The 27153-nt window shown below is 38.9% G+C and overlaps 1 protein-coding gene and 1 non-coding gene across 5 annotated transcripts in view; both read right to left on the bottom strand.

The window, feature by feature from the left end:
• The window catches only part of BAZ1A (bromodomain adjacent to zinc finger domain 1A), a 116393-nt gene that overhangs the window by 60304 nt on the left and 28936 nt on the right, over positions 1–27153 (bottom strand). For all 4 annotated transcript variants that reach the window (XM_032242571.1, XM_032242573.1, XM_032242570.1 and 1 more), the window contains one exon: positions 8333–8476. In XM_032242571.1, the coding sequence (XP_032098462.1) occupies positions 8333–8476 (144 nt within the window). The remainder of the gene's footprint in view (positions 1–8332; positions 8477–27153) is intronic.
• LOC116526405 lies at positions 26655–26717 on the bottom strand. The gene has a single exon (XR_004258142.1). It is a non-coding gene; the product is annotated as a U7 small nuclear RNA (small nuclear RNA).

Here is a 27153-nt window from a genome sequence, read left to right as displayed (position 1 = left end):
AAAGGGACAACATAACATTACTATGTTATTCTTAAAGGGCAAACATTAAGGGTAAAGAAAAAATTATTGAAAGCAGACATACAATACATACGTAAAATTTCAGAGTGAAAGACTAGGAGTTAAAACCCTAATCCTCTTTACCTCAATTTTATATGACACAAAATACAGTTTCTAAAATGCAGTCTAAACTCTTATCTAATACTATTAAATAATAGCCAAGAAGTCAATTTTTAAATAAAATTTACCTTTATTTAGGAACATAAATCAATATGCCCCCTCAAATGTATCGAGATACTGTTTTTAAAACTTTGACGATCAGAATATATTATTTAAAAACTGCATGACTTCAACTGAGCACAGTGGCTCACGCTTATCATCTCAGCACTTTGAGAGGCCAAGGTAGGCAGATTACTTGAGACCAAGAATTTGAGACCAGCCTGGCCAACATGGTGAAACCCCATCTCTACTAAAAATACAAAAATTAGCTAGGAGTAGTGGCTCATACCTGTAATCCCAACTACTCAGGAGGCTAAGACATGAGAATCGCTTGTGCCTGGGAGGCAGAGGTTGCAATGAGCCAAGATTGTGCCACTGCACTCTGGCCTAGACAAACAGGGCCAAGACTCTGCCTCAAAACAAACAAACAAACAAACAAACAAAAGTCAAACAATCTAATTTAAAAACAGGCAAAGAACTTGAATGGGTATTTCTCCAAAAAAAATATACAAATGACCAGTAAGCACATGAAGATACTCAACATCATTAGTCATTAGGAAAATGCAAATTAAAACCATGAGATAGCATTTTACATCCAATAGGATGACTATAATTTTTAAAAACCAGAGTATAACAACTGATGGCAAGCATATAGTGAAATTGGAACCCTCTGATATTGTGGTTGAGCATGTAAAATGGCACAGCTACTGGGGACAGTAGTTTGGCAGTTCCTCAAAAAGTAAAGCATAGATTACCATATGACCCAGCAATTCTACTCCTAGCCATATACCTGCATGAATTTAAAACAGGGACTCAAGCAGATCCCTGTATTCCAATATTTAATGCAGCATTATTTACAGTAGCCAAAAGGTGGAAACAATCCAAATACCTATCAATAGTTGATGGATAAACAAAATGTGATATAAACATGCAATGGATTATTCAGCCATAAAGAGGAATGAAGTTCCTGATTGTGCTGCGATACAGATGAACCTTGAAAACATGCTAAGTGAAATGAGCCAGGTGCCAAAAGAAAAAAAAAAACCTATTTCTACTTATATAAAATATCTAGAATAGGAAAATTCAAAGAGATAAAGTAGATCAGAGGTTCCCATGGGCTGGGGGAAGGAAGAAAGGCAGAGTTATAGCTTAATGGATACAAAATTTCTACAAAAAACAGTGGTAATAGTTGTACAACACTGTGAATGTAATTGATGCCACTGAGTTACAACATTTCAAAAATATTTAAAATGGCATTAAATATACATTTTTAAAATTATTAAACTTTACTGACACATAATTATCACTCAAGTGAACAGCTTACATTAGTGTTCACTCTCAAGTGTTATATAGGCTATGGGTTTCAGGAATCCACTGAAGGTCTTCGAACATATCCCCCATGGATATGGGAGCACTGCTGTATTGGACACAATAGTCTCAATGCCCCAGAAATCCTCTGGGCTCTATTCATTCTTCCCTCTCTGAAAGCCCTTGGCAATCACTTATCCTTTTACTGTCTCCATAGCTTTGCCTTTTCCAGAATGTCATAGTTGGAATCATTCATACAGTACGTAGCTTTTTCAGATTGGTTTCTTTCAGTTAGTACATACGCATTTAAATTTCCCCCATGTTTTTTCATGGCTTAAGAGCTCATTTCTTTTTAGTGAATATTCCATTGTCTTTATGTACCAGTTTATCCACTCACCTACTGAAGGATATCTTAGTTGCTTTGATGTTTTAGAAATTACAATGCAACTATAAACATCCATGTGCGAGTTTTTGTGTGAATGTAAGTTTCCAATGCATTTGAGTAAATACCAATACATGCAATTGCTACATCATATAAGAGTATGTTTGGTAGTATAAGAAACTACCAGACTGTCCTCCTAAGTGGCTATGCCATTTTTCATTTCCACCCGCAATAAATGAAAGTTCCTCTTGCTCTACATGCTCACTAGCATTTGGTGTTCAGTGTTCTGGATTTTGGCCATTCTATTAAGTACATGGTCATACCTCATTGTTGTTTTAATTTACAATTTCCTAATGACATATGATGTTGAACATCTTTTCATATGCTTACTTGCCATCTATATGGCTTCTTTGGTTAGGTATCTGTTCAGATCTTTCGCCATTTATTAGTTGGGTTGCTTGTTTTTGTTTTTTTTTTGAGATATGGTCTGGTTCTGTCACCCAGGCTGGAGTGCCGTGGCTCAACTGGCTCACTGCAACCTCTACCTCCTGGGTTCAAGCCATCCTCCCACCTCAGCCTCCCAAGTAGCTGGGACTACAGGCATGCACCACAATACCTGGCCAATTATTTTATAGAAACAGGAGTTTCACTATGTTGCCCAGGCTGGTCTTGAACTCCTAAACTCAGGCAATCCTCCCACCTCGGTCTGCCAAAGTATTGGGGTTACAGACAAGAGCCATGGTGCCCAGCCCTCGTTTTCTTAATACTGAGATTTAAGAGTTCTTTGTATATTTTGGATGACAATCCTTCAACAGATGTCTTTTGCAAAACATTCTGTGGCTTGACTTCTCATTCTCTTGAGAATGTCTTTTGCAGAATAAAAGTGTTTGTAATTTTAGTGAAGTCCAGTTTATCAACTACTTCTTTCATGGATTGTGCCTTTTGTGTTATATCTAAAAAGTCATCGCCATATCCAAGGTCATCTAGGTTTTCTTCTATATTTTCTTTTCTCTCTTTTTTTTTTTTTTTTTTTTGAGAAGGAGTTTCACTCTTGTCCAGGCTGGAGTGCAATGGCGTGATCTTGGCTCACGGCAACCTCAGCCTCCTGAGTAGCTGGGATGACAGGCGTGCGCCACCACGTCTGGCTTATTTTGTATTTTTAGCAGAGATGGGGTTTCTCCATGTTAGTCAGGCTGGTCTCAAACTCCCAACCTCACGTGATCCACCCACCTTGGCCTCCCAAAGTGTTGGAAGTACAGGAGTGAGTCACCGCGCCAAGCCTTCTTCTATGTTTTCTAGGAATAGAAAACTTAGGTCTACAATCCATTTTGAGTTAATTTTTTATAAAAAGTGTAAAGTCTGTCTAGATTTTTTTTTTTTTTTTGCATGTGGATATCCAAGTATTTCCAGCACCACTGACTGAAAAGACTACCTTTTCTCTACTGTGTGCCTTCACTGCTTTGTCAAAGGTCAGTTGATTATATTTATGTGAGTCTATTTTATAAGTTTTTATTCTGATCATTGATCGATCTATCTATACTTTTGCCAATACCACACTTTCTGGATTACTGTAGTTTCATAGTAAGTCTTGAAGTTAGGTAGTGTCAGTTCTCTGACTTTGTTCTTCAATATTGTGTTGGCTATTCCGGGTCTCCTGTCTCCCCATATAAACTTTATAATCAGTTTGCTGATATCCACCAAATAACTTGTGGGGATTTTGATTGGGAATGGACCGAACCTACACATTAAGTAGGGATAAACCTACAGATCAAGATGGGAAGAAGTGACATCTTGACAACACTGAGTATATCTTGTAGACATAATGAGCTATGTGATGCTGGGCAAATTTCCTAACTCCGAACTTTCATTTCTACTAAGTGATATGAGGATATGTCCATCTACCATTACAGAATGATTCTAAGGAATAAAACAATTTGAATGTTGTTATAAGCCTAGCATGAAAAAATGTCCAATAAATACTTGTTCCCTTCCATTTTCTTTAAACAACCTACTAAAACATGAGAAAATCCAGATTATGTTTTGTTGGCAGGGAAAATTACCTAGAAGTCAATTTATTACACAAATTAGATAATTTTTAAAAATTAGGGAATTATTTTGCAAATCATAAAGGTCCAAAGATGGCTATGTTTCACCCTTCCTGACATCTGATGGTGTCTAGATATAGCAGTAGCAATCCACGAACAAGTACGTATTTTTTATGGTACTGATGTGTAGTAAAGGCTGAGATTTTTTAATCATAGACAAATGAGTTAAAAGTACCTGTGAATAGGCCAGGCACAATGGCTCATTCCTATAATCCCAGCATTTTGGGAGGCTGGGGAGGCGGATCACCTGAGGTCAGGAGTTCGAGTCCAGCCTGGCCAACATGGCAAAGCCCCGTTTCTACTAAAAATACAAAAATTAGCCAGGTGTGGTAGCACGTGCCTGTAATCCCAGCTACTTGGGAGGCTAAGGTGGGAGAATCGCTTGAACCAGGGAGGTGGAGGTTGCAGTGAGCTGAGATTGCACCATTGCACTCCAGCCTGGGCAAGAGTGACACTCCATCTCAAAAAAACAAAACAAAACAAACCTGGAAATAAATAATTGATCAGGCCAGGTGTGGGGGCTCATACCTATAATCCCAATACTTTGGGAGGTTGAGGTGGGTGAATCACTTGAGCTTAGGAATACCAGGAAAGCCTGAGCAACATGCCGAAACTCCATCTCTACCAAAAATACAAAAAATTAACTGGGCATGGGTGGTGTGCCCCTGTAGTCCCAGTTACTAGGAAAGCTGGCTTGAGCCCAGCAGGTCGAGAATGCAGTGAGCTGAGATCACACCACTGCACACTCCAGCCTGGGTGACAGGGTGAGACCCTGTCTCAAAACAAACAAGCAAACAAACAAAAATAATTGATCAGCTTGTTCACTTTTCTCCTATCAAGGGTCTGTTCCAAGTATCTGTATACAAGGGATATGACACAGCCCATTTAGTCAGGAAATTATGACTGATTGCTCCTATGGCCAAATTCAATCATACTTTATAGTAAACTTGCTATAAATGGCACAATAGAAGTCTTCTCCAAAATGCTACTTTATAACAGGCAAAGTATTTACTAATTGAAATTTTGAATTAATATGCTTTGTATTCAAGGTTATAAATTAGCCACAAAATATGCAGGTAACTCATGTTGAAATCTAAAAAAGAAAAGAACATTCATGAACTGAGTAATAGCATGCTGACCCTCAGAATCTAGACAGTCCTCATGTGAAATCACCTCACAGCACCTAAAAGAATTAGAAAAGTATATTAAAAGTTACTACACAGGGCCAGTCACAGTGGCTCACTTCGGTAATCCCAGCACATTGGGAGCTGGTTCTGGGCAGATTAACTGAGTTCGGCAGTTCAAGACCAGCCTGGCCAACAAGGTAAAACCACATCTTTACTAACAAATACAAAAATTAGCCAGCCGCGGTGGCATGCGCCTATAGCCCCAGCTACTTGGGAGGCTAAGGCAGGAGGATCACTTGAATCCAGGAGGTGGAGGTTGCAGTGAGCCAAGACTGCACTACTGCACTGCAGCCTGGGCAATCAAGTGAGACTCCATCTCAAAGAAAAAAAAAAGTTACTATATGGGCCAGGTGCAGTGATTCACACCTATAATCCCAGCACTTTGGGAGGCCAAGGTGGGTGAATCACTTGAGGTCAGGAGTTCAAGACCAGCCTGGCCAACCTGGCAAAACCCCGTCTCTACTAAAAGTATAAAAATTAGCTAGGCATGGTGGCACACGCCTTTAATCCCAGCTACTATTGGGGCTGAGGCAAGATAACCACTTGAACCCGAGAGACACGGGTTGCAATGAGCCGAGATAGTGCCATTGTACTCTAGCATGGGCAACAAGAGCAAAATTCCATCTAAAAAATTTTTTTTCAGATAAATAAATGCTTACCATGTTTAAACATGAATTTTAAAAATACTGTTTATATACAAAATCTGTATTTAATTCTTTAAGACTGGGCTTAGCTTTTTTTAAATCTTGAATTAAAATTTTCAAGAGGCATTCCAATAAATTAGAGAATTTATTTCTATTTATTATTAATGAATACTTGCATATTTACTTATATCTGTGCCTATGTATACACTCATCTGATTTATAGCTATATTTTTTAGAGGATGCAATCTTTTAGTAGTCCAAACAAAACACATGAACTACTATCAGACATGCTAAAGGACATACATTTACTACTATCATTCCCATGAATTGGCCTGGCACAGTGGCTCATGCCTGTAATCCCAGTACTTTGGGAGGCTGAGGCAGGTGGATCACCTGAGTTCAGGAGTTAGACACCAGCCATGGTCAACATGGTAAAACCCTGTCTCTACTTAAAAAAAAAAAAAAAAAAATAGCCGGATGTGGTGGTAGGTGCCTGTAATCCCAGCTACTTGGGAGGCTGAAGCAGGAAAATCACTTAAGCCCAGGGGGCGGAGGTTGCAGTCAGCCAAGATTACACCATTGTACTCTAGCCTGGGCAACAAGAGCAAAGCTCCATCTCAAAAAAAACAAAAATTCCCACGAATTTTGCATCCCAAACCCTATATTTAATAGAAGACATGGACAAGTAATATAGTAATTTATTTTTCTGGTTAATAGTAGCAACTTGGCCAGGCACAGTGGTTCTGCCTGTAATCCCAGCACTTCAAGAGACTGAGATGGGAGGATTGCTTGAAGCCAGGCATCTGACATTAGCATGGGCAATATAGTGATACCCTGTCTCTACCAAAAAAAAAATAAATAAATAAAAATTAGCCAGGCATGGTAGCATGCACCTATAGTCCTAGCCTACAGGACTATAGGAGGATGAGATGGGAGGACTGCTTTTGAGCCCAGGAGTTTGAAACTGCAGTAAGCTATGATCTCACCACTGCACTCCAGCCTAGGCAACAGAGTAAGACTCCATTCCTTAAAAATAAAAAAAAAGAAGGCCAGGCGCGGTGGCTCACGCCTGTAATCCCAGCACTGTGGGAGGCCGAGGCGGGTGGATCACGAGGTCAAGAGATCGAGACCATCCTGGTCAACATGGTGAAACCCCATCTCTACTAAAAATACAAAAAATTAGCTGGGCATGGTGGCGCGTGCCTATAATCCCAGCGACTCAGGAGGCTGGGGCAGGAGAATTGCCTGAACCCAGGAGGCGGAGGTTGCGGTGAGCCGAGATCGTGCCATTGCACTCCAGCCTGGGTAACAAGAGCGAAACTCCGTCTCGAAAAAAAAATAAATAAATAAAACAAAAAAAGAAAAGAAAAGCAACTCAAAAAAAAAAAAAAAAAGAGAGAGAGAGACGTATCAAAAGACTTATTATATAGGACCATGTCATGCTTCATTCACTCACCTAAAAATTATTTATTCTGTCAGGCAATGTGCTAGTTAGATGACCTTGACAAAGCCTATTAACCTTCCTAAGTCTCAGGTTTTTCCTTGTTAAATAAGAATTACAACACTCTTCCAGAACTGACAAAAATGCATATAAAGCACTTAGCACAGTGCCTGATCACAGTCAATTCTCAAATGCTAGCTATAGCTATAGTCGTTAATGACAGGAAAATTAGAACTAAAAGTTTCTGAAAGACAGAACTTGATAGATGCTGGTATTTCAAGAGCAAAGTAATTAAGAGAAGTAGGTAATATCAGGTTTCTTATTTAAACATTACTGTACTGTTCACTAAAAATAAGAAACCAAGAAAGGCACAAGACAGGCAGGAGAAAGCATTTTGAAGTCTGAGATGCCTAAAAGGGAACAGAATGGAGGAATAACGATTTAGAATAGCCATTGTGGAGAACAGAAGAGGTTACTGAGCTAAAACATGTAAAAGGACTTTTAATCAGTTGCAGAGTCATCTCAGCTGAGATTTTAAATTCCTAGCTACATGTTTGTGTGATTTTTCTCCAACAGCGCTCAGCTGCCACAGACCATCAGTTGTCTGAAGTTTAGGTGGTTACAGTGTTTCTTTACTATGTGCACCAAAGAAAAGGAGTGTTAAAGTACAGAATGAAATTTATCAAGTAAATGAAAGTAGGGGCTGGGCGTGGTGGCTCACGCCTGTAATCCCAGCACTTTGGGAGGCTGAGGCAGGTGGATCACCTGAGGTCAGGAGTTTGAGACCAGCCTGACCAACATGGTGAAACCCTGTCAGTATTAAAAACACAAAATTAGCCAGGCATGGTTTGCATGTCTGTAATCCCAGCTACTTGAGAGGCTGAGGCAGGAGAACTGCTTGAACCTGGGAGGCGGAGACTGCAGTGAGCCGAGACTGCACTACTGGGTGAAAAAAGCGAAACTCTGTCTCATAAAAAAAAGGAAAAAGGCATTTCAACAGAGTATCATTAGGCAATCTGCTAAATAATTTAAAAATAAAAATCACTTACCCATTTTGAAAAGAACAGCTTTGTGTTTCTGAATCATCACTATCACTGATGATGATAGTTTCTCCATCCATACTGTTAACATGTCCATTAGCAAAACCATTTTGATGTGATGGAGGGAGGACTTCTAAAATCCTACACTGCAACCTGAAATAAAATGATACATTTAAAAATGCAAATCATTTGATATTTTATAGCCAAACATTTCAGAGAAGCCAAATTGCTTTGAACTACAGTTATTTTGTTTGTAGAGGTTATAGCTTATTGATGTTAACAATTTAATTAAAAAAGAAAATCTGTAACATCTAATTTAAGCAAATATTAGATATGATTTAAAGCTTAAAACTATTTAAAAACACAATTTATCAAGATTATTCACAATTATATTATTTCCTTCCTTCTGCTAGCTCTGGATTGTTTGTTTTGCTAGTTCCTTAGATTGTCAAGCTAGGTTGCTGACATGAGATCTTTCTTGTTTTGTAATGTAAGGATTTATAGCTATAAACTCCCCCCTTAGCACTGCTTTTGCCATATCCCATAAATTTTGGTATGTTATATTTTTGTTTTCATTCATCTATAAGTTATTTTCTAATTTTCCTTAGGTTTTCTTCTTTGCTCCACTGGTTAAGAGTGTATTTTAAATTCCCACAATTTGTGAATTTTCCAGTTTTCCTTTGCTAATGATTGCTAAGTTCATGTTGCTGTGGTCAGAGAAGATACTTGTATGAGATTGTGATGGTTAATTTTAGGTGTCAACTTGACTGGATTAAGGTAAAGGCAGAAGTATTTAGTCGCTAGAAGTACTGTTTAGTCATTAGAAATATACAGTCATTAAAGTATTGTTGTTGAGTATTTCTATGAGGGTGTTTCCAGAGGACAGTGGTGTGTGAGTCAGTGGATTGAGTTGGGGAATATTCTCCCTCAATGTGAGCAGGCACCATCCAATTAACTGGGGGCCCAGACAAAACAAAAAAGCAGAGAAAAGACAGATTCATTCTGATTCCTGGAGCTGGGACACCTCTCTTCTCCTGCCTTTGGACATCGGCAATTCTAGGTTCTCCAGCCTTGATTCTGGGACTTGCACCAGTGTCCCCTTCTCAATACTCTCTCCTCATCCCTTCTTGTATCTGTCTCTCTCTCTCGATATATATCTCCCATTGGTTCTCTCTCTGGAAAATTCTGTCTAATACAGTTACCTACCTTCTAAAATCCAATGAGACTAAACTTGTGACCTAGCATAAAGTTTATCCTGGAGAATATCCCATGTGCACTTGAGAAGAACGTGTGTTGTTGTTGGGTTGAATGTTCTCTTTATATCTGTTACGTCTAGTTGATTTATTGTGTTGTTCAGATCCTCTCTTTCTTAACTTCTGCCTGGTTGTTCCATCCATTATGGAAAGTGGAGTATTGAAGTCTGCAGATATTATTGTAAAATTGTCTATTTCTCTTAGCAATTATATTTCTAACTAAAGTTAACTGTTTAGAAAGTCAAATATGGCACAATATCTTATTATACAGTTTTTAAGACTTAATACTTTTTTAAAGCATCCAATATTTTAAATTCTAAAATTCTTCAGACTATAACATTTTTATTTTCACATTTTTTGTTGTGATTTCTGATCTCTGGAAAGCTTCCTATTCACTAACTCTATCACCCCTATTCTGGCTTCCTTTACTGTGCATACCATATCTGGATTTTATGGGCCACAAATTTAGACTCATTCAACCACAATTAAAATATTCCTTCATCCCATTTTTATTGTGCCAATTTTCAATGCTAGAAAAGACAGCACCTGCTTTCTTTCCATACTCCCTCTTGTTCCAAATTCTTTACTTCCTGCCTTGAAACCATGAATTTACTATGAATTCAAAGTTAGCATCTTACTGTTATGGTTGAGATAACTTCTGTTTGTTCTCAAAACAGATTTCCTCAAGTCCCAGTCTCAGTACTTTAATATTAGAAAATGAGAAAAGAGATCTTGACTTAGGCTCTTTGACTTCCTTCTCAACATCAAAAGTCCATATCCTTCAAACTCTTCATATTCTTATGTCAGAAGAGTTCTCTTCCAGCCCGTAACTTCTTCTCTTATCCAGTTTCACTGTGTTTCTCTACTGTGTATCCTCAGTTTTCCTCTGCTAAGAAACATACTCTTCAATATCCTAGAAAGTTTATATCCATCTCTAGCTTTTTAGAGACTCCACAGTATGGACTCTTCTTCTTCTCACTCCCTAGAGAGACCTGGCATTGCTGAAGCCAAATTAGATTCCAAGAACAAAAAGAATCCAATTTTTATAAATATCCTCTTACATCGGAGCATAGTGACTGCCAAAGAGGAAGAGGAAAGCAAAGCAAAGATAATCTACATCTGAACCTGCTCTGTAGACATTTTGCATCTTTTAAAGACCATTCCCATGCCTGTAATTCCAGTGCTTTGGGAGGGTGAGAAAGGTGGATCCATTGCTTGAGGCCAGGAGTTTAAGACTAGCTTGACCTACATGGCGAAACACTGTCTCTATTAAAAATACAAAAATTTGAGGCTGGGTGCGGTGGCTCACTCCTGTAATCCCAGCACTTTGGGAGGCTGTGGTGGGCGGTTTATGAGCTCCGGTGTTCAAGACCAGCCTGATCAACATGGTGAAACCCCATCCCTACTAAAAATACAAAAATTAGCCAGGCGTGGTGGTACATGCCTGTAATCTCAGCTAGTCAGGAGGCTGAGGCAGGAGAATTGCTTGAACCTGGAAGGCAGAGGTTGTAGTGAGCTGAGATTATGCCACTGCACTGCCTGGGCATCAAAGCGAGGCTTCATCTCAAAAACAACAACAACAACAAAAATTAGCTGGGCATGGTGGCACGCACCTGTAATCCCAGCTACCTGGGAGGCTGAGGCACAAGAATTGCTTGAACCTGGAAGGTGGAAACTGCATTAAGCCAAGATCGTGCCACTGTACTCCAACCTGGGTGACACAGTAAGACTCTGTCTCAAAACAAACAAACAAACAAACAAGCAAGGCCAGGTGTGGTGGTGCTGCACACCTGTAATCCCAGCTATTTAGATTCTGCAACACCATGCACCCCAGCTTGGGTAACAGCGAAACTGTCAAGAAAGACCATTTCAGTGGCTAAAAAATAAATTGATAGCCACTTCCTATCAATTTATAATCTGCTCTTTAATGTTGTACCCTCTTTTCCCAGGACTTATTCACACATCAATGAAGTCTCCTCTCCTCCCATTTACTGTCAGCTGGTTCAAAATATGATTTATATTGTCTCTCCACTTCCCTACCACTCTCACAATTTTAGTCATCATATACAAAGACTTGACCCAAGAAAGTCACAATAATCTAACTATTGGTCAACAAATCCAAAGTCTTGTCTTAGTTGTCTTAATCGCCTGTAAACCATTATCCACCCCTTACTAAGCCATTGCACTCCAGCCTGGGTAACGAGCGAAGCTCCGTCCCCCCCAAAAAAAAAAAAAAAAAAAAAATTCCACCTCTATTTTTATGGTCCAAAATCATCCCTATTCCTCATCTAACCTACCTCCCTGACTATACTTTTACTCTGTCTTTGCCTGCTTCTTGTTCTTCTCATATTACCAAAACATATAGTGATTCCCCCAAAGTTCTACTGCATGTCTCTTGGTTGGTATATACTTTCCCTTGGTGTTTCATCTCAGATCTAGATAACTGACTGACTGACTCTCAACTTCTAGAAGTATGGTCCAAAAAATCCAATTCTTCTCTATGTAGAGGGAGTTTATGTAACCAGTGAGGTTTCATCTCTATTAAGAGAGTCACAGTAACAGTGTTGGTGAGGATGTGAAGCCACTTTGAAAAACTGTGTGACAACTCCTCAAAGATTTACCATATGACCCTGCAATTCCACTTTTAGCTATATACCCCAGAGACATAAAATATATATCCACACATACTTGTACATAAATGTTCAAAACAGTATTACTTGTAATAGCCAAAAACTAAAAAAATCCAAATATCCATCAACTGATAATTTAAAATGTGGTATATACCATGCAACATTATACAGCAAAGAAACAGGAATCAAGTACTGATACATGCTATAATATTTATGAATCTTGAAAATATTATGCTAACAAAAGGGGCCAGACACAAAAGACTGCATACCATAAATTCCATTTATATGAAATATCCAGAATAGGCAAATCCCTAGAGAGAAGATCAGGGACAGGGGGACCATAGGCAGTGACTGCTAATGGGCAAAGCTTTCTTTCTGAGGTGTTGAAAATGTTTTAAAATTGGAATTGTACATTTTAAATGGGTTAATTTTATGATATGTGAAATATACCTCAATAAAGTCATTAAAAAAAGGAGTTGCAAGATATAGTAGGGAGTACACATAAAGGAGAGAGAGCATGGCTGAAATTATATTTATGGTATCTCTACAACTCTTTTTTTTTTTTTTTTTTTTTTGACAGAGTCTCACTCTATCCCCCAGGCTGGAGTGCAGTGCAAGATCTTGGGTAACTGCAACCTCTATCTCTTGGGTTCACCTGATTCTCCCACCTCAGCATCCCAAGTAGATGGGACTACAGGCACACGCTGCCACACTCAGCTAATATTTTGTATTTTTAGTAGAGATGGGGTGTCGCCATGTTGGCCAGGCTGGAGCCTCTGCAACTCTTAAGCAATTCTGGGGAAGGTTTTATTAACTACGAATATTCTAAGTACATAAATATCTACTGTTGGCCTAAATCTCTATTCTCTAAGAAAAAGTGATTCAAGATTAGATACGCGGCTGACTGTATCATTCATTTGGTTATCCCATACATCAACAAGTTTTGGTATACTGTGAATATCCTGTCTCATTTACCAGCCCTATTCTCCTAGGAACTTTGTTCTTCTCATATTCTACCCTCTTTCACATGATTATTAGTAGAGCTGCCCTGTTTCCCAAAACAGTGGTCAGAGTTAGCTGATGCAGGGTGGGCACTACTTTGCTGAGCTCACATATCTTTCCCAAGATTTTTAAACTTGGAATCTAGAAGGTAAAAATCAGTCCTTCTCTCCCACCGTGGAATCTGTAAGATAAAATTCTGGTGCTGTCGGCAGCCATATATCCTGCTACGTGGAGGAGGACAGTGTGCAGTTGAAAGGTGGTAAAATTTGTAAGAGAGAAGAGATGGCAAGGGTACTAGAGACAATCAGTTCTCTTATACTTGTTCTTCCTTAGATTTACCTGCAACTTGCCCATTCCAGACTTAGTTGTTTAATCTTTCCTTCCATTTAATAAACTAGTAATTCCAAACCCAAACAAATAACTGATTCCACAGCACCCTAAGGCTTAAGAATCATCAAAATGTATATTATGTGGATCAACTTAAAGTCCTCAAAGCATCTAATCTTCTACCATCACTCATTTCCTCTGAGATTTACGTAAGTTCAATTAAATTTAAACATCCTAGTCTTGGTCCTTTTCAAGCCACTCTTTTTAAAAAATTGAGAAAGAGAAAAGACTCAAATCACTACAATCAGAAGTGCAAGTGGGAATATTATTGCTGGTTTCACAGGAATAAAAGAGATTATTAGAGAATACTGGCTGGGTGCAAAAGCTTACGCCTAATCCCAGCACTTTGGCAGGCTGAGGAGGGCAGATGGCTTGAGCCAGGAGTTCAAGACCAGTCTGGGCAACATGAAGAAACCCTGCCTCCACAAAATAACAAAAATTAGCCAGGCATAGTAGTGTGCACTTGTAGTCCCAGCTACTCAGGAGGCTGAGGCTGGAGGATCACTTGAGTCCAGGAGGCAGAGGCCATCTCAGAAAATACATGCATGTAGGTATACTTCCTAACAAAGAAAAGCCCAAGAACAGATGGCTTCACCGATGAATTATATTCAACATTCACAGAAGCATTAACATACATTATCTCAAAATATTCCAAAAAATTAAAGAAGAGGGAATACTTCCTAATTGATTCATAAGGCCAGCCTTACCCTGATACCCAGGTGGACAAAGATATGGCAGAATATATGAAGAACTGTTATAACTCAAGAAAAACCCAAATACTCAATTCAAAGATGGGCAAAAGACTTAAACAGACATTTCTCCAAGAAGATACAAACGGCAACAAACATAAGAAAGATGCTCAGCATTATTTGTCAGAAGAAAATAGACAATCAATGAGATATCACTTCACACTAAGATGGCTATGTATTTTTTTTTTTAACAAAGAAATTAGCAAGTGTTAATAAGAACATAGAGAAATTGGAACCCTAGTGCATTGCTGGTGGGGATGTAAAATGGTACAGCTGCTGTGGAGAACAGTTTGGCAATTCCTCAAAAAGTTAAACATATCACTTAGAGAGGCTGAGGAGGGCGGATCACAAGGTCAAGAGATCAGGCCCATCCTGGCCAAGATGGTGATACCCTGTCTCTACTAAAAATACAAAAATTAGCTGGTCGTGGTGGCAAGTGCCTGTAGTCCCAGCTACTCGGGAGACTGAGGCAGAAGAATCACTTGAACCTGGGAGGCAGAGTTTACAGTGAGCCGAGATTGCGCTGCTGCACTCCGGCCTGGCGACAGAGTAAGACTCTGCCTCAAAAAAATAAATAAATAAATAAAAATTTTTAAAAAGTAAAAATTATCATACAGCCCAGCAATTCTACTTCCAGGTATATACCTGAAATAATTGAAAACAAGAACTCAAACAGATACTTACACACCAATGCTCATAGCAGTATTATTCACAATAGCTAAAAGGTGGAATCAACCCATGTGTCCAACAGATAAATTGATAAGCAAAATGTTGTATATACATAATGGAACATTCAGACATAAAAAGGAATGAAATCCGGATACATGCTACAACATGGATGAACCTTGAAAACATGTACACAGGCTGGGCAACAGAGTAAGACCCACAACTCTACAAAAAAATTTTTTTTAATTAGCCAGGTGTGGTGGTGCACACCAGTGGTCCCAGCTGCTAGGGAAGCTGAGATGGGAAGATTGCTTCAGCCTGGGAAGTTGAGGCTGCAGTGAGTCATGATTACACCACTACACTTCACCCTGGGTAACAGTGTGAGATGCTGTCTCAAACAACAAACAAAAAAAGCCCAAGCAAACAAAAATGAACATTATGTTCAGTGAAATAAACCACAAAAAGACAAATATATGAGTCCACTTATATGAAGTACTCAGTAGGCAAATTCATAGAGAAAGAACATAGAATAAAGGTTACCAGAAGCTGGGGGAAGGGTAGAATGGGGAGTTATTGCTTAAGAGGTACAGAGTTTCTGTTTGGGATGATGAAAAAGTTCTAGAAATAGTGGTGATATTTACACAATACTGTGTACAACTTTAAGTACACTGTGAATGTACATAATGCCCCTGAACTGCACGCTTAAAATGACTAAAATAGTAAAATTTTTATGTTTATTTTACTAAAATGAAAAAAAAACACCATTGTTTTATTCTAAGAGAAAAGCTTGAGAAGAGGCTCAATTACCAATCCTACGTTGGTAGCAAACGGAAATATTGTCTAAAGAACTGCAGGCTTTCACCACTAACTGGCAGAAATAAACCAGTGTTTCTCAAGAGGAACGACTACAGGAAATCATATCAAAACCTGTTAGGTAATTATGCAGCCTATTGATAAAAAGGCTCTATACTTTAATAACGTAAACTGTACAAAAATATGAAAGAAATAAAATAGATCTGCCTTTGAAGGGCTTAGATATCAGATCTATCAGGGCTCATAATATTATTAAGGCTTCCTGGAAGTGATGAAAGAAGCTTTTCAGGGACCCTATGACAAGGTTTCTCAAGTTAGAAACAGAGATGATCTTTGCTAGCAGAGCCCAGCTGAATGCCCTTTAAGTGGCAACAGTGGTGGTGGTCATGGGGCAAATACAGAGTAAATGAGTCCACTCTGAGCCCAAGTATAGTTGGTGTGAGGCCTAAAGTGGTCTGACAGTCATCAGTGGAAACAAGTGACCACAGGAGGTCCCACAGGGCTACAGGAATTTGAGGACTAATATATTTAAAACCAACAGAAAGAAATACAATTCCCTGCCAGAGGAATTAGGGAGAAGGAAACCAGTGCAATGCAGAGACACTGCCCAAAAGTAAATTATATAAATTGTAGTAGTTATTATCAATGCTACTATTAACTCTGTAGCACACCCAAACCACAGGTAGCATTCCTTGCCCATCTAATCAAGACTAGCCCTTCCCATAGGTACTTAGCTAAACTTATGTTACTCAAGATGTCAAGTCAACACCTTCTAAAAGATTTCCAGAGACTCAGTCTTTGTCTTTCATATCTACTTGCTACCATTTCTTGGTTCTAGGTAGTCCAAAGTTTACAGGGGCGTATGTAAAAGCATGAATTAAGACCCAGCTAGAGGATCTTCAAGAGTATAGAAACTATTTAAGGTTATAATCCATTATTTGAGAACATGGTGGAAGTTGATAATTAAGAGTCCTATTATTAGCGTGCATGTCTGCCAGATTAAATATGTAATTTATATGTATGTCTCTCCTCATATATCAATCAACTCCACAAGTTATACATTTTCTAGAAGATGAAATTCAGAGCCAGGTTTTGTTTTGTTTTGTTTTGAGATGAGTTTCGATTCGTTGCCCAGGCTGGAGTGCAATGGTACAATCTTGGCTCACAGCAGCCTTTACCTCCCGGGTTCAAACAATTCTGCCTCAGCCTACCGAGTAGCTGAGATTACAGGCATGCGCCACCATGCCAGGCTAATTTTTGTATTTTTAGTAGAGATAGGGTTTCACCATGTTGGCCAGGCTTGGCTCAAACTCCTGACCTCAAGTGATCTGCCTGCCTTGGCCTCCCAAAGTGCTAGGATTACAGGCGTGAGCCACCGCACCCTGCCCAGGGACAGATTTAAATAATTTGCTGTCAGTCACACAACCAGTAATGGTATAGCCAAAACTTTAACTGTAACTCTCAAACCCATATACTTTCTAATTTTCCACTCTATTACTAGAGAGAAGGGAATGGAACCATTATGCTGACCCAATGGCATTTCAGAACTTTAAGCCCAGGCAATGAGAGGCTCCTTAAAGTGCTAACAACTTAAACACATTTCAGAGTGAAATCAGGACTATGGAATGGGAGCAAGTACAGTGTAAGGGCACAACATAAATTAGCCATAAATCTGTAATAAGTTGGACATAAAAATAGGTTTTTTTTTTCTTTTTGAAATGGAGTTTTGCTCGTTTCCCAAGCTGAAGTACAATGGCGCGATCTTAGCTCACCTCAACCTCCGCCTCCCGGGTTCATGCGATTCTGCTGCCTCAGCCTCTTGAGTAGCTTGGATTATAGGTACCATACCCGGCTAATTTTGTATTTTCAGTAGAGATGGGGTTTCTCCATGTTGGTCAGGCTGGTATCGAACTCCCAACCTCAGCTGATCTGCCCCCTTGGCTTCCCAAAGTGCTGGGATTACAGGCGTGAGTCACCGTGCCTGGCTGGAAATAGTTTTTCATGAGACTACTCTGGAATGTATGTACCTTCCCCTAAAAAGGTATTTTAAGTAGCCAGTTAAATTTATATCTCAAAAATTCAGGCTGGGTACAGTGACTCATGCCTGTAATCCTAGCACTTTGGAAAGCTGAGGTGGGTGTATTAGGAGGTCACAAGGTCAAGGGATCGAGCCCATCCTGGCCAACATGGTGAAAAGCCATCTGTACTAAAAATACAAAAATTAGCTGGGTGTAGTGGCACGCGCCTGTAATGCCAGCTACTTGAGAGGCTATGGCAGGAGAACTGCTTGAACTCGGGAGGCAGAGGTTGCAGTGAGCTGAGATCATGCCACCGCACTCCAGCCTGGCAACAGAATGAGACTCCATCTCAAAAAAAAGAAAAAACAAAATTCAACAAAACAAAAGCAAATTGTAAAACTTTCTAAAACTGAGACATATGCAGAATTTCTACAGGGTATTTGGAAGAGAAGGTAAATAGTTAACGGCAAAGGGAAAGAAGATCTAGAAGCCCAGGAGGACCTACTTGAAATAAGAGACCAACCGTCTCTTTGGGTCTCTAAAAATGGAATATGCTGAATCTATAGCATACTTCACATCTGCTCCCCATTCGGCCTCATTAATCTTTATTTTCTTGTAATACAGGTGCAAGAGTATTTACAAAAAATACTATGCTTGGCCAGGTGCGGTGGCTCCTGCCTGTAATCCCAGCATTTTGGGAGGCCAAGGCAGGCGAATCACGAGGTCAGGAGTTTATCAGACCAGCATGGTGAAGCCTCACCTCTACTAAAAATACAAAAAATTAACTGGGTGTAGTGGTGGGCGCCTATAATCCCAGGTACTTAGGAGGCTGAGGCAGGAGAATCGCTTGAACCCAGGAGGTGGAGGCTGCAGTGATCTGAGATGACGCCACTGTACTCTAGCCTTGGGGACAGAGTGAGATTCCATCTCAATTAAAAAAACAACAACACTACCTTGGACAATTCATTCAATATTTTCTAACGGTGAACTGATTAATTTGAAGTTTAGAGTTAAAAAACAAAGAACCTTAAATTAAGGTTATGTGATACCTCATTTTAAGTGGAAGAAACCAGAGCACTCAAGCAAGTCAGCTTTTTACATAAAAAGACTGTGAATTATGTTGATTACTTGTCAATGAGAAAAGTCAGAAAAAGAATGCTTTGTTTATAATTCCTTACTTTTTTAGAGAAATAGGTCAATGTAGCTCAAAGAATGTTTCTTTTTTGAAATTTATTATTTTTAGTAGATACAGGGTCTTGCCATGTTGCCCAGGCTGGCCTCAAACTCCTGGGCTCAAACAATGCTTCCACCTTGACCTCCCAAAGTGCTGGGGTTACAGGAATGAGCAACCATGCCAGGCCAGAAAGAATTTTTAACTGTTTCATTTTTAACTGTTCTGAGACCCTTTATGTACTACAGAACCAGACTTTATTATTTCTCCAACTGGCATTTGACCTATTATCAGAAGATAATAGGTCAGCCTAAATATCACAAGATAATAATCGCTAGATTCTTACTGAAGACTAAATCCATTATTAAATGATATATGTAGTACAAATAAAAGTCTTTCTTTTTTAGACAGGGTCTCTGTTGCCCAGGCTGGAGTGCAGTGGCATGATCTTGTCTCACTGCCATTTCTGCCTCCCAGTCTCAAGCAATCCTCTAACCTCAGCCTCCCAAGTAGCTGGGATTACAGGCAAATACCACCATGCCTAATTTTTTTTTTTTTTTTTTTTTTTTTGTAGAGATGTGTTTTTGCCACGTTGCTTGGGCTGGTTTCGAACTCCTGGCCTCAAACGGTCCTCCTGCCTCAGTCTCTCTGAGTGCTGGGATTAGAGGCATGAGCCACTGAGCCCAACCACAAAAATCTTTAGAAAGAAAATTATAGACACAAAATCCATGGATTAAACCCTACATATTTCTAATTAGTTTCCAAATATCTGGATATTATTAATATCCTGCTTAACCTCCTCAGTATTCAAAAGTATCATATTACAGCCTTATTCATTAGTGTGGCTGCAGAATCAACCAGATTAATTAAACTGTACTAAAAACTTTAAAATTCCAACTGGTATACTCAAATAAATAGGTATTCAGTTGTTTGTGGGCTCAGCTCTATGTCAGCCAGCATATTGGCACAAACATGTAAGATAACCTTGCTGTAAGGAGGCAAGACTAACATTTTAAGATCAGAGACAACAACACTTTAAATATGAAAAGGCACCACAGATTTGACAAGTGACCTTTTGTTTCAACACAGTAACAGTATTTTCAAAGTAACTGGCCTCAATGTGAAAGATGCATAGGAAAAGGCTTCTTGCCTTTCCTCTATTTTGAGCCATCCTGAACAATGAAAACGACTGTTATAATATCACGATGATGAAGCAGAAAACAAGTAAAAGCCTGAGTTCCTGACAACTTTGTGGACCTATCATACCAGCCCTACACTACACACTTCCGGATTCATTTTACACAAGAGAAAAACTTCTATTTTGTTTATGCTATTAAACACTTTTCCATTATATGCATCCAAGGCAAATCCCACTGATAAGGAAAGTCAGTCTACTATTCGGTGTGCTAGATATTTACTAAACACTGATCACTTTATAAACATTTTGTGTATGTTAAACTCACTTCATGAATTACAGAACCTGAATAAAGTTTTTAAATTTGAAAGTTACTGGCAACATAGATTTCAAGTCATATTTGTTTCAGAAAATTGAAAATCTGAAGAGAAAGCAATGTGAAGGAGGCTTGTAGTGACAGAAATGTTCTGTATTATGACTATATAAATGTCAATATTCTGATTGTGATACTGTACTATAATTTCGCAAGATAACATCATGGGAAAAGCTATTTTTTTCTGAGACAGAGTCTCACTCTATTATCCAGGCTAGAGTTCAGCGGTGTGATCCTGGCTCACTGCAAACTCCACCTCCTGGTTCAAGTGATTCTCCTGCCTCAGCGTCCCGAGTAGCTGGAATTACAGGCACCCACCACCACGCCCAACTTATTTTTGTATTTTTAGTAGAGATGGGGTTTTACCACATTGGCGAGGCTGATCTCAAACTCCTGACCTCAGGTGATCTGCCCACCTCAGCCTCCCAAAGTGCTGGGATTACAGGTGTGAGCCACCATGCCCAGCTAGGAAACTATTATTTTACAACTACATGTGAGCCTACAGTAATCACAAAAAAAGTTTAATTTTAAGATACTAATGATAAATATTAACAAAATATTAACTCCAATTAAAAACATTCATTCCGAGATAAATAATTCAATACATGATGAAAGTAACAAATATTATATAAAGCTACAGTAATGATGATACTGAAGTATTGGTGAAAGGATGGCCAATAGATCAATGGAAGGGAATAAATTCCAGAAACAGACCATAATTCCACTTATATTTTACTCTGGAAAAGGCAAAATTTTGAGGACAGAAATTGGATCAGTGGTTTGTCAAAGGCTAGAAGGTGAAGCAAGGGTTGACTACAAAGGGGTACAAATGAATTTTGTGGAGGGTCATACAAATGCTGTAGGTCTTGACTGTGGTGAGTTACACAACTGTGTCAAATTTCAGTACTTGGCTGGGTGCAGTAGCACACACCTGTAATCACAGCACTTTGGGAGGCTGAAGCAGGTGGATCGCTTGAGCTCAGGAGTTCGAGATCAGCAACATGGCAAAACTCATGTCTACAAAAATTACAAAATTTAACTGGCATGGTAGCATGCACCTGTAGTGCCAGCTACTTAGGAGGCTGAGGTGGGAAGATGGATGTAGCCCAGAAGGCAGAGGTTGAAGTGAGCTGAGATCACATCACTGCATTCCAGCCTGGGTGACTAAGCCAGACCTTGTCTTAAAAAAAAAAAAAAAAAAAAAAGAAAAAGAAAAGAAAAAAATGAACATTTCCTATTTTCAAAATTAATTAAAAAAAAAAAAGAATAATAAAAAAAATTTTTTTAAGTCAGAACTCTACACCAGAAAGGGTGAATTTTAGCTCAGGCAAATTCAATAAATCTCATTTTTAAAATGAGTGAAAGTAATACATTTAGCAAAGTTTTATTAAACTACTTAGAATAAAAGCTTATCTGAATACAGGTTATTATTTGATTTAAATTATTCTTTAGCTTAAAAGAAAAACAGTTACTGCTTTTCTAAAAACATGGCTAATTGAGGTAAGTCTACTTGTTAGATCTCTTTGAAGCATAGACTGGTCCTGCCTATACTTATAGAAGAAAAGCCAGAGAGTTGTAATGCAAAAAATATGTAAAGGGAGTCCTAAAGTTTGTCTCCATCTCAACCATAAGCACATAAAAATCAATCTTAAAATCCCTGTTTTTTCAGAAAGAAGCATTATACTGGTGGGTTCTTTCTTACAACCTGAGTTAGTCAAATCAAAGTCAGGTGATTTATGCACATCAAAATAAAGCATACAAAAACAACTTAAAGAATTTACAATGAAATTATTATATACACAACTAACTAAGATGATAAAATTAGGCTTAATATGGTTGCTCACACCTGTAATCCTGGCACTTTGGGAGGCTGAGGCGGGTAGATCACCTGAGGTCAAGAGTTTGAGACCAGCCTGGCCAACATGGTGAAACCTCATCTCTACTAAAAATACAAAAATAAGCTGGGCACCTGTAATCCCAGATAATTGGGAAGCTGAGGCAGGAGAATCACTTGAACCCAGGAGGCGGCGGCTGCGGTGAGCTGAGATCACACCACTGCCCTACAGCCTGGGTAACAGAGTGAGACACTCTCTCAAAAACATAAAAAAATTATACTTATTACTCCCTTCTCAAATTATTCTAATTGGTATTTTCTAGCTAGACCACCTACTTGTAGACCCCTTTGGGGGAGCTCAAACATAATAACCTGTTTTGTTTTGTTTTTTAAGCATCCTTAGGGTACATTTATAACAACAAATCAATATATGTATTTTTTTGAGATGGCGTTTCACTCTTGTTGCCTAGGCTGAAGTGCAATGGCACAATCTTGGCTCACTGCAACCTCCGCCCTCCGGGTTCAAGTGATTCTCCTGTCTCAGCCTCCAAAGTAGGTGGGATTACAGGCGCCTGCCACCATGCCCTGCTCGTTTTATGTTTTAGTAGAGATGGGGTTTCACCATGATGGTCAGGCTGGTCTCAAACTCCTGAAAATCAATACTGTTGGCTGACTCACTGACTGGAAGGAGATGAAGAAAGCTGCAAGTGTATCTTTGGAGAGAAAACTAAAATGTAAATATCAGCCTGTTCTAATTGCCAGTCACAGCAAACTATTAATGCAGGGCTAAATTGTTTGGCATTACAGTTCCCTTTATTCATTCTATTTGAATATTAGTGACATAATCACTAGCCAAGTAAGACATATCTATGTTTTCTTTTTTTTTTTTTTTTGGAGACAGAGTCTCACTCTGTCACCCAGGCTGAAGTACAATGGTACAATCTCGGGTCACTGCAACCTCCGCCTCCTGGGTTCAAGCGATTCTCCGACCCCAGCCTCCTGAGTAGCTGAGATTACAGACATGCGCCACCATGCCCAGCTAATTTGTGTATTTTTAGTAGAAACGGGGTTTCACCATGTTGGCCAGACTGATCTCAAACTCCTGACCTCAAGTGACCCACCTGTCTCAGCCTCCCAAAGTGTTGGGATTACAGGTGTGAGCCACCGTGCCCAGCCTTATTTATGTGTCCTTAACACATTTACCTTGTTCAGGCCTAGTCATTTATATGTATTTCACTTATCCTTGCCTTGCCAATTCCATCCCTATTACAAATATGAATATAATGTCTGAGAACAATTAAGTACTAATCTTTTCCTATTTAATTACCCTGTTGCATCTAGTACCATGGTTTTCAGAGAAGATATTTAATTGACTGAAATAAAAAATATATATGATTTAAGACTCTATCCTATCAAGTTTTACTTTTACAATTTTTTTCTATTTTTCTAACTTTTTACTTATTTGTCTGGCATGCAAAGTTTTATTTTGTTTATATTAGCACTAATAAATATCTAAAATTATCCTTCTGATTTGTGTTACTCTCTCCTGCACTAGAATCTAAGTCGCAAGTCCTTGTCTTACTTATAACCCTTTTCCCAATGCCTACAACAGCAGCCAGCACACGATACTTACTGAATGGATTATATAAAATGTGCCTATGCTACAATACTTACTCAGAATCCTCCCTACCACCTTCAAAGAAAAAAGGCACAATTGCATTTTTCATCCCTGGAAATTCAAGTCAAAAGACAGAACTACAACAAACAAATGAAATCTTATTTTTCCCCATGCTTGCTGTCACCTTTTGTTGCCACTAGATAGCATTCTTTCATCTGCTAGCAAAATACTGGAAAAGAAACAAGCTTAAACATGGCAGAGTACACAAGTAAAATCATGAAGATAACCTTTGATTAGCACAATGGTTAAGAATTTAAGCAGCAGGGCAACCCATTTATTGAAGCATTTTTCTCTTTGAGTCAATGGTCAGATTAAGATGCTGACTTTCCAACCCTCAACAATGTAACCTGAATCAATAAGAGTGAATGATCAAAAGCTTAATCTGACTACACTTTGACAAAAATTAGAAAATAGTCAAAGTGAAAATAGTAGATGCTCAATAAATGCATTTAACTATCATACTATCTTTTAATCCTTCTTAACTGCTATCCTTTAGTATTGTTTTCATATTTACTTATTCCTCCCAAACAGAAGCATGGTGGTTCTGATACCTCCTGTGCTTGAAATCATCATCACTCATGACCTTGAGCATATTTCATTAATTAACTTCTGTGTATGGGCTCCTCAAACTGTAAAATGACCAAATGAGCAACTATCACATGGCTATCCTGGGAATAACAGCACATGTATGCTCTTCCAAGGCACCTAGGGCCCACTCACATTTGAGGGGTATCCACTCAGCGAATTTACAGAAAAAAAAGGTGTATGTCAAAACCTAGAATAGTTCCTGCATATGGTCAGCTCTCAAAAGTTTACTAGTATTGTCATCATCTCACTAAAATGACATGTAGCAAGCTTTCAAGAACGGTGACTATAATGTAAGAAAACTAGGAGCTGGCTAGAAAAAAGATGAGTCATCACAGCTGGCAGATTCTTCACTTGTCTCTGACAAATACAAGGAGGTTCTAACATTTACTGAGTTCTTTAGGTGCTAGGCACTGTGGCAGACTGTTGCAGTTACTGAACTGAATCACACCTTTCTGATCCCTTCCCACTATAACTCTGGATTTACTCATGTGACTTGCTTTGGCCACCGTAACACTAACAACATCCAGCATGCTGAGGCTTGTCCTTGCTTGCACTTTGGGGCTTGCTCTCTCTTGCTGCTGCGATCTTTCTACCATCCTGTGAACAAGTTAGGTCTAGTCTCCTGTAGAATAACAGGTCACACAGAATTGGACTTTAGCCACCTCAGTCTGAGGCCCCAGACGTGTAAGGCTATCCTAGATTCTAGGACCTAGACAATCTAGTTCTAGCCAGGTCAGCTCAGATTCTAAGAACATTCCAACCAACCACAGAACTGTAAGACCAATGTTTACTGATACAGGCCACTAACTTTTGGGAGTGGTTTGTTATACAGCAAAAGCTAACTACGACCACCACCATATAAATATAGATATTCACTCCAGTTTTACGTATCAGGAAAGAAGATTCCCAAAACTACTAAGTCAGTTGGGCCCCAAAGACTCTACTGTATCAAGCCACTTTTGCATGCTACACTCTGAGGTTTTAGGATCTGGTGGTTTTATCCTACAACCCTTATTTAAGCCTTTCCTTTGTAACAGAAGACAGAATACTATGGTCCACAGCCAAACCAACTCATCATCACTTTTTGTATGGCTCACAAGCTAAGAATGGTTTAAACACTTATTACTTGAAAAAGTAATCAAGAGAACAATAGTATAAAAATATAAAATACTCAGGAATAAATTTAACCCAAGAGGTGAAAGACTTGTACAATGAAAACTATTAAAACACTGATGAAAGAAATTGAAGACACAAATAATGGAAACATATTTCTATGTTTATGAACTTGAAGAGTTAATATTGTTAAAATGTCCTTACTACCCAAAACAACTTACAGATTCAATGCAATCCCTATCAAAATTTCAATACTGTTGACTCAAGCCTGTAATCCCAGCACTTTTGGGAGGCCAAGACAGGAGGATCACGTGAGCCCAGGAGTTTGAGACCAGGGCAACACTGGAGAACCTGTTTCTAAAAAAAATAAAAATTAAAAATTAGCCAGGTGTGGTGGCATGCACTATAGTCCCAGCTACTCCGGAGGATAACCTGAGCCCAGAAGCTCGAGGTTACAGTGAGCTACTGCACTCTAGCCTAGGCAACAGAGTGTGAACCTATCTCCCCACCAAAAAAATTTCCAGCATTATTTTGTGATATGTAAAATAATGTGAAACAAATTTTAGTGTTTCTTAATATTTTTGGAATACAGCCATATTCATTCATTTCTATACTGTATATGGCTACTTTTGCATTATAATAGCAAAGTTGGGCAGTTGTGACAAAGACCATATGGACCACAAAGCCTATGAGATTTACTACTTGGATCTTTGTGTTTTTTAAATGTGCCAACTCCTGCTCAGAATTATTCACAGCATATGTTTTTAATTTTAAAAGATTTTGCTCAGCCTTTCATGATGAGTAGTTTTGTATTTTTTCATACTTTCACTACTCTTTTCATTTTATTTAAAATTATTTTACACGTTATTTCTCTTCTCGTTTTTTTTTTTTTTTTTTTTTTTTTTTGGCTGGTGGGGGTGGGGGGGACATTCCAGCAAAAACAGTAAATCCTGCTAGACAAATTCTAAAAGAATTTTAACATTTGACTGAAGAGATATGAGTGTAAAAAATAAATAAAATAATAAAGAACAGTAACACTTTTCTCCTTTATCTTTGGATGACCTCTGAATTTGTTTTTTTGTTTGTTTGTTTAAGATGGAGTCTTGCTCTTGCTGCCCCAGCTGGAGTTCAATGGCGCGATCTGGGCTCACTGCAACCTCTGCCTTCCAGATTCAAGCAATTCTCCTGCCTTAGCCTCCTGCATAGCTGGGATTACAGGCAACTGCCACCACGCTTGGCTAATTTTTGTATTTTCAGTAGAGGCGGAGGGTTCACCAATTTAGCCAAGCTGGTCTTGAACTACTGACCTCGTGATCCACCCCCGCCTCCCTCGGCTTCCCAAAGTTCTGGGATTACAGGCATGAGCCTCTGCACCTGGACTGAATTTGTATAAGAAAGACAACCATCGCCAGGTGTGGTG

Source organism: Sapajus apella, unplaced genomic scaffold (assembly GCF_009761245.1).
Source record: "Sapajus apella isolate SASKATOON/1434 unplaced genomic scaffold, GSC_monkey_1.0 scaffold50, whole genome shotgun sequence".
NCBI classification, from domain to species: domain Eukaryota; kingdom Metazoa; phylum Chordata; class Mammalia; order Primates; family Cebidae; genus Sapajus; species Sapajus apella.
This window is presented reverse-complemented; position numbering and strand designations above follow the sequence as displayed.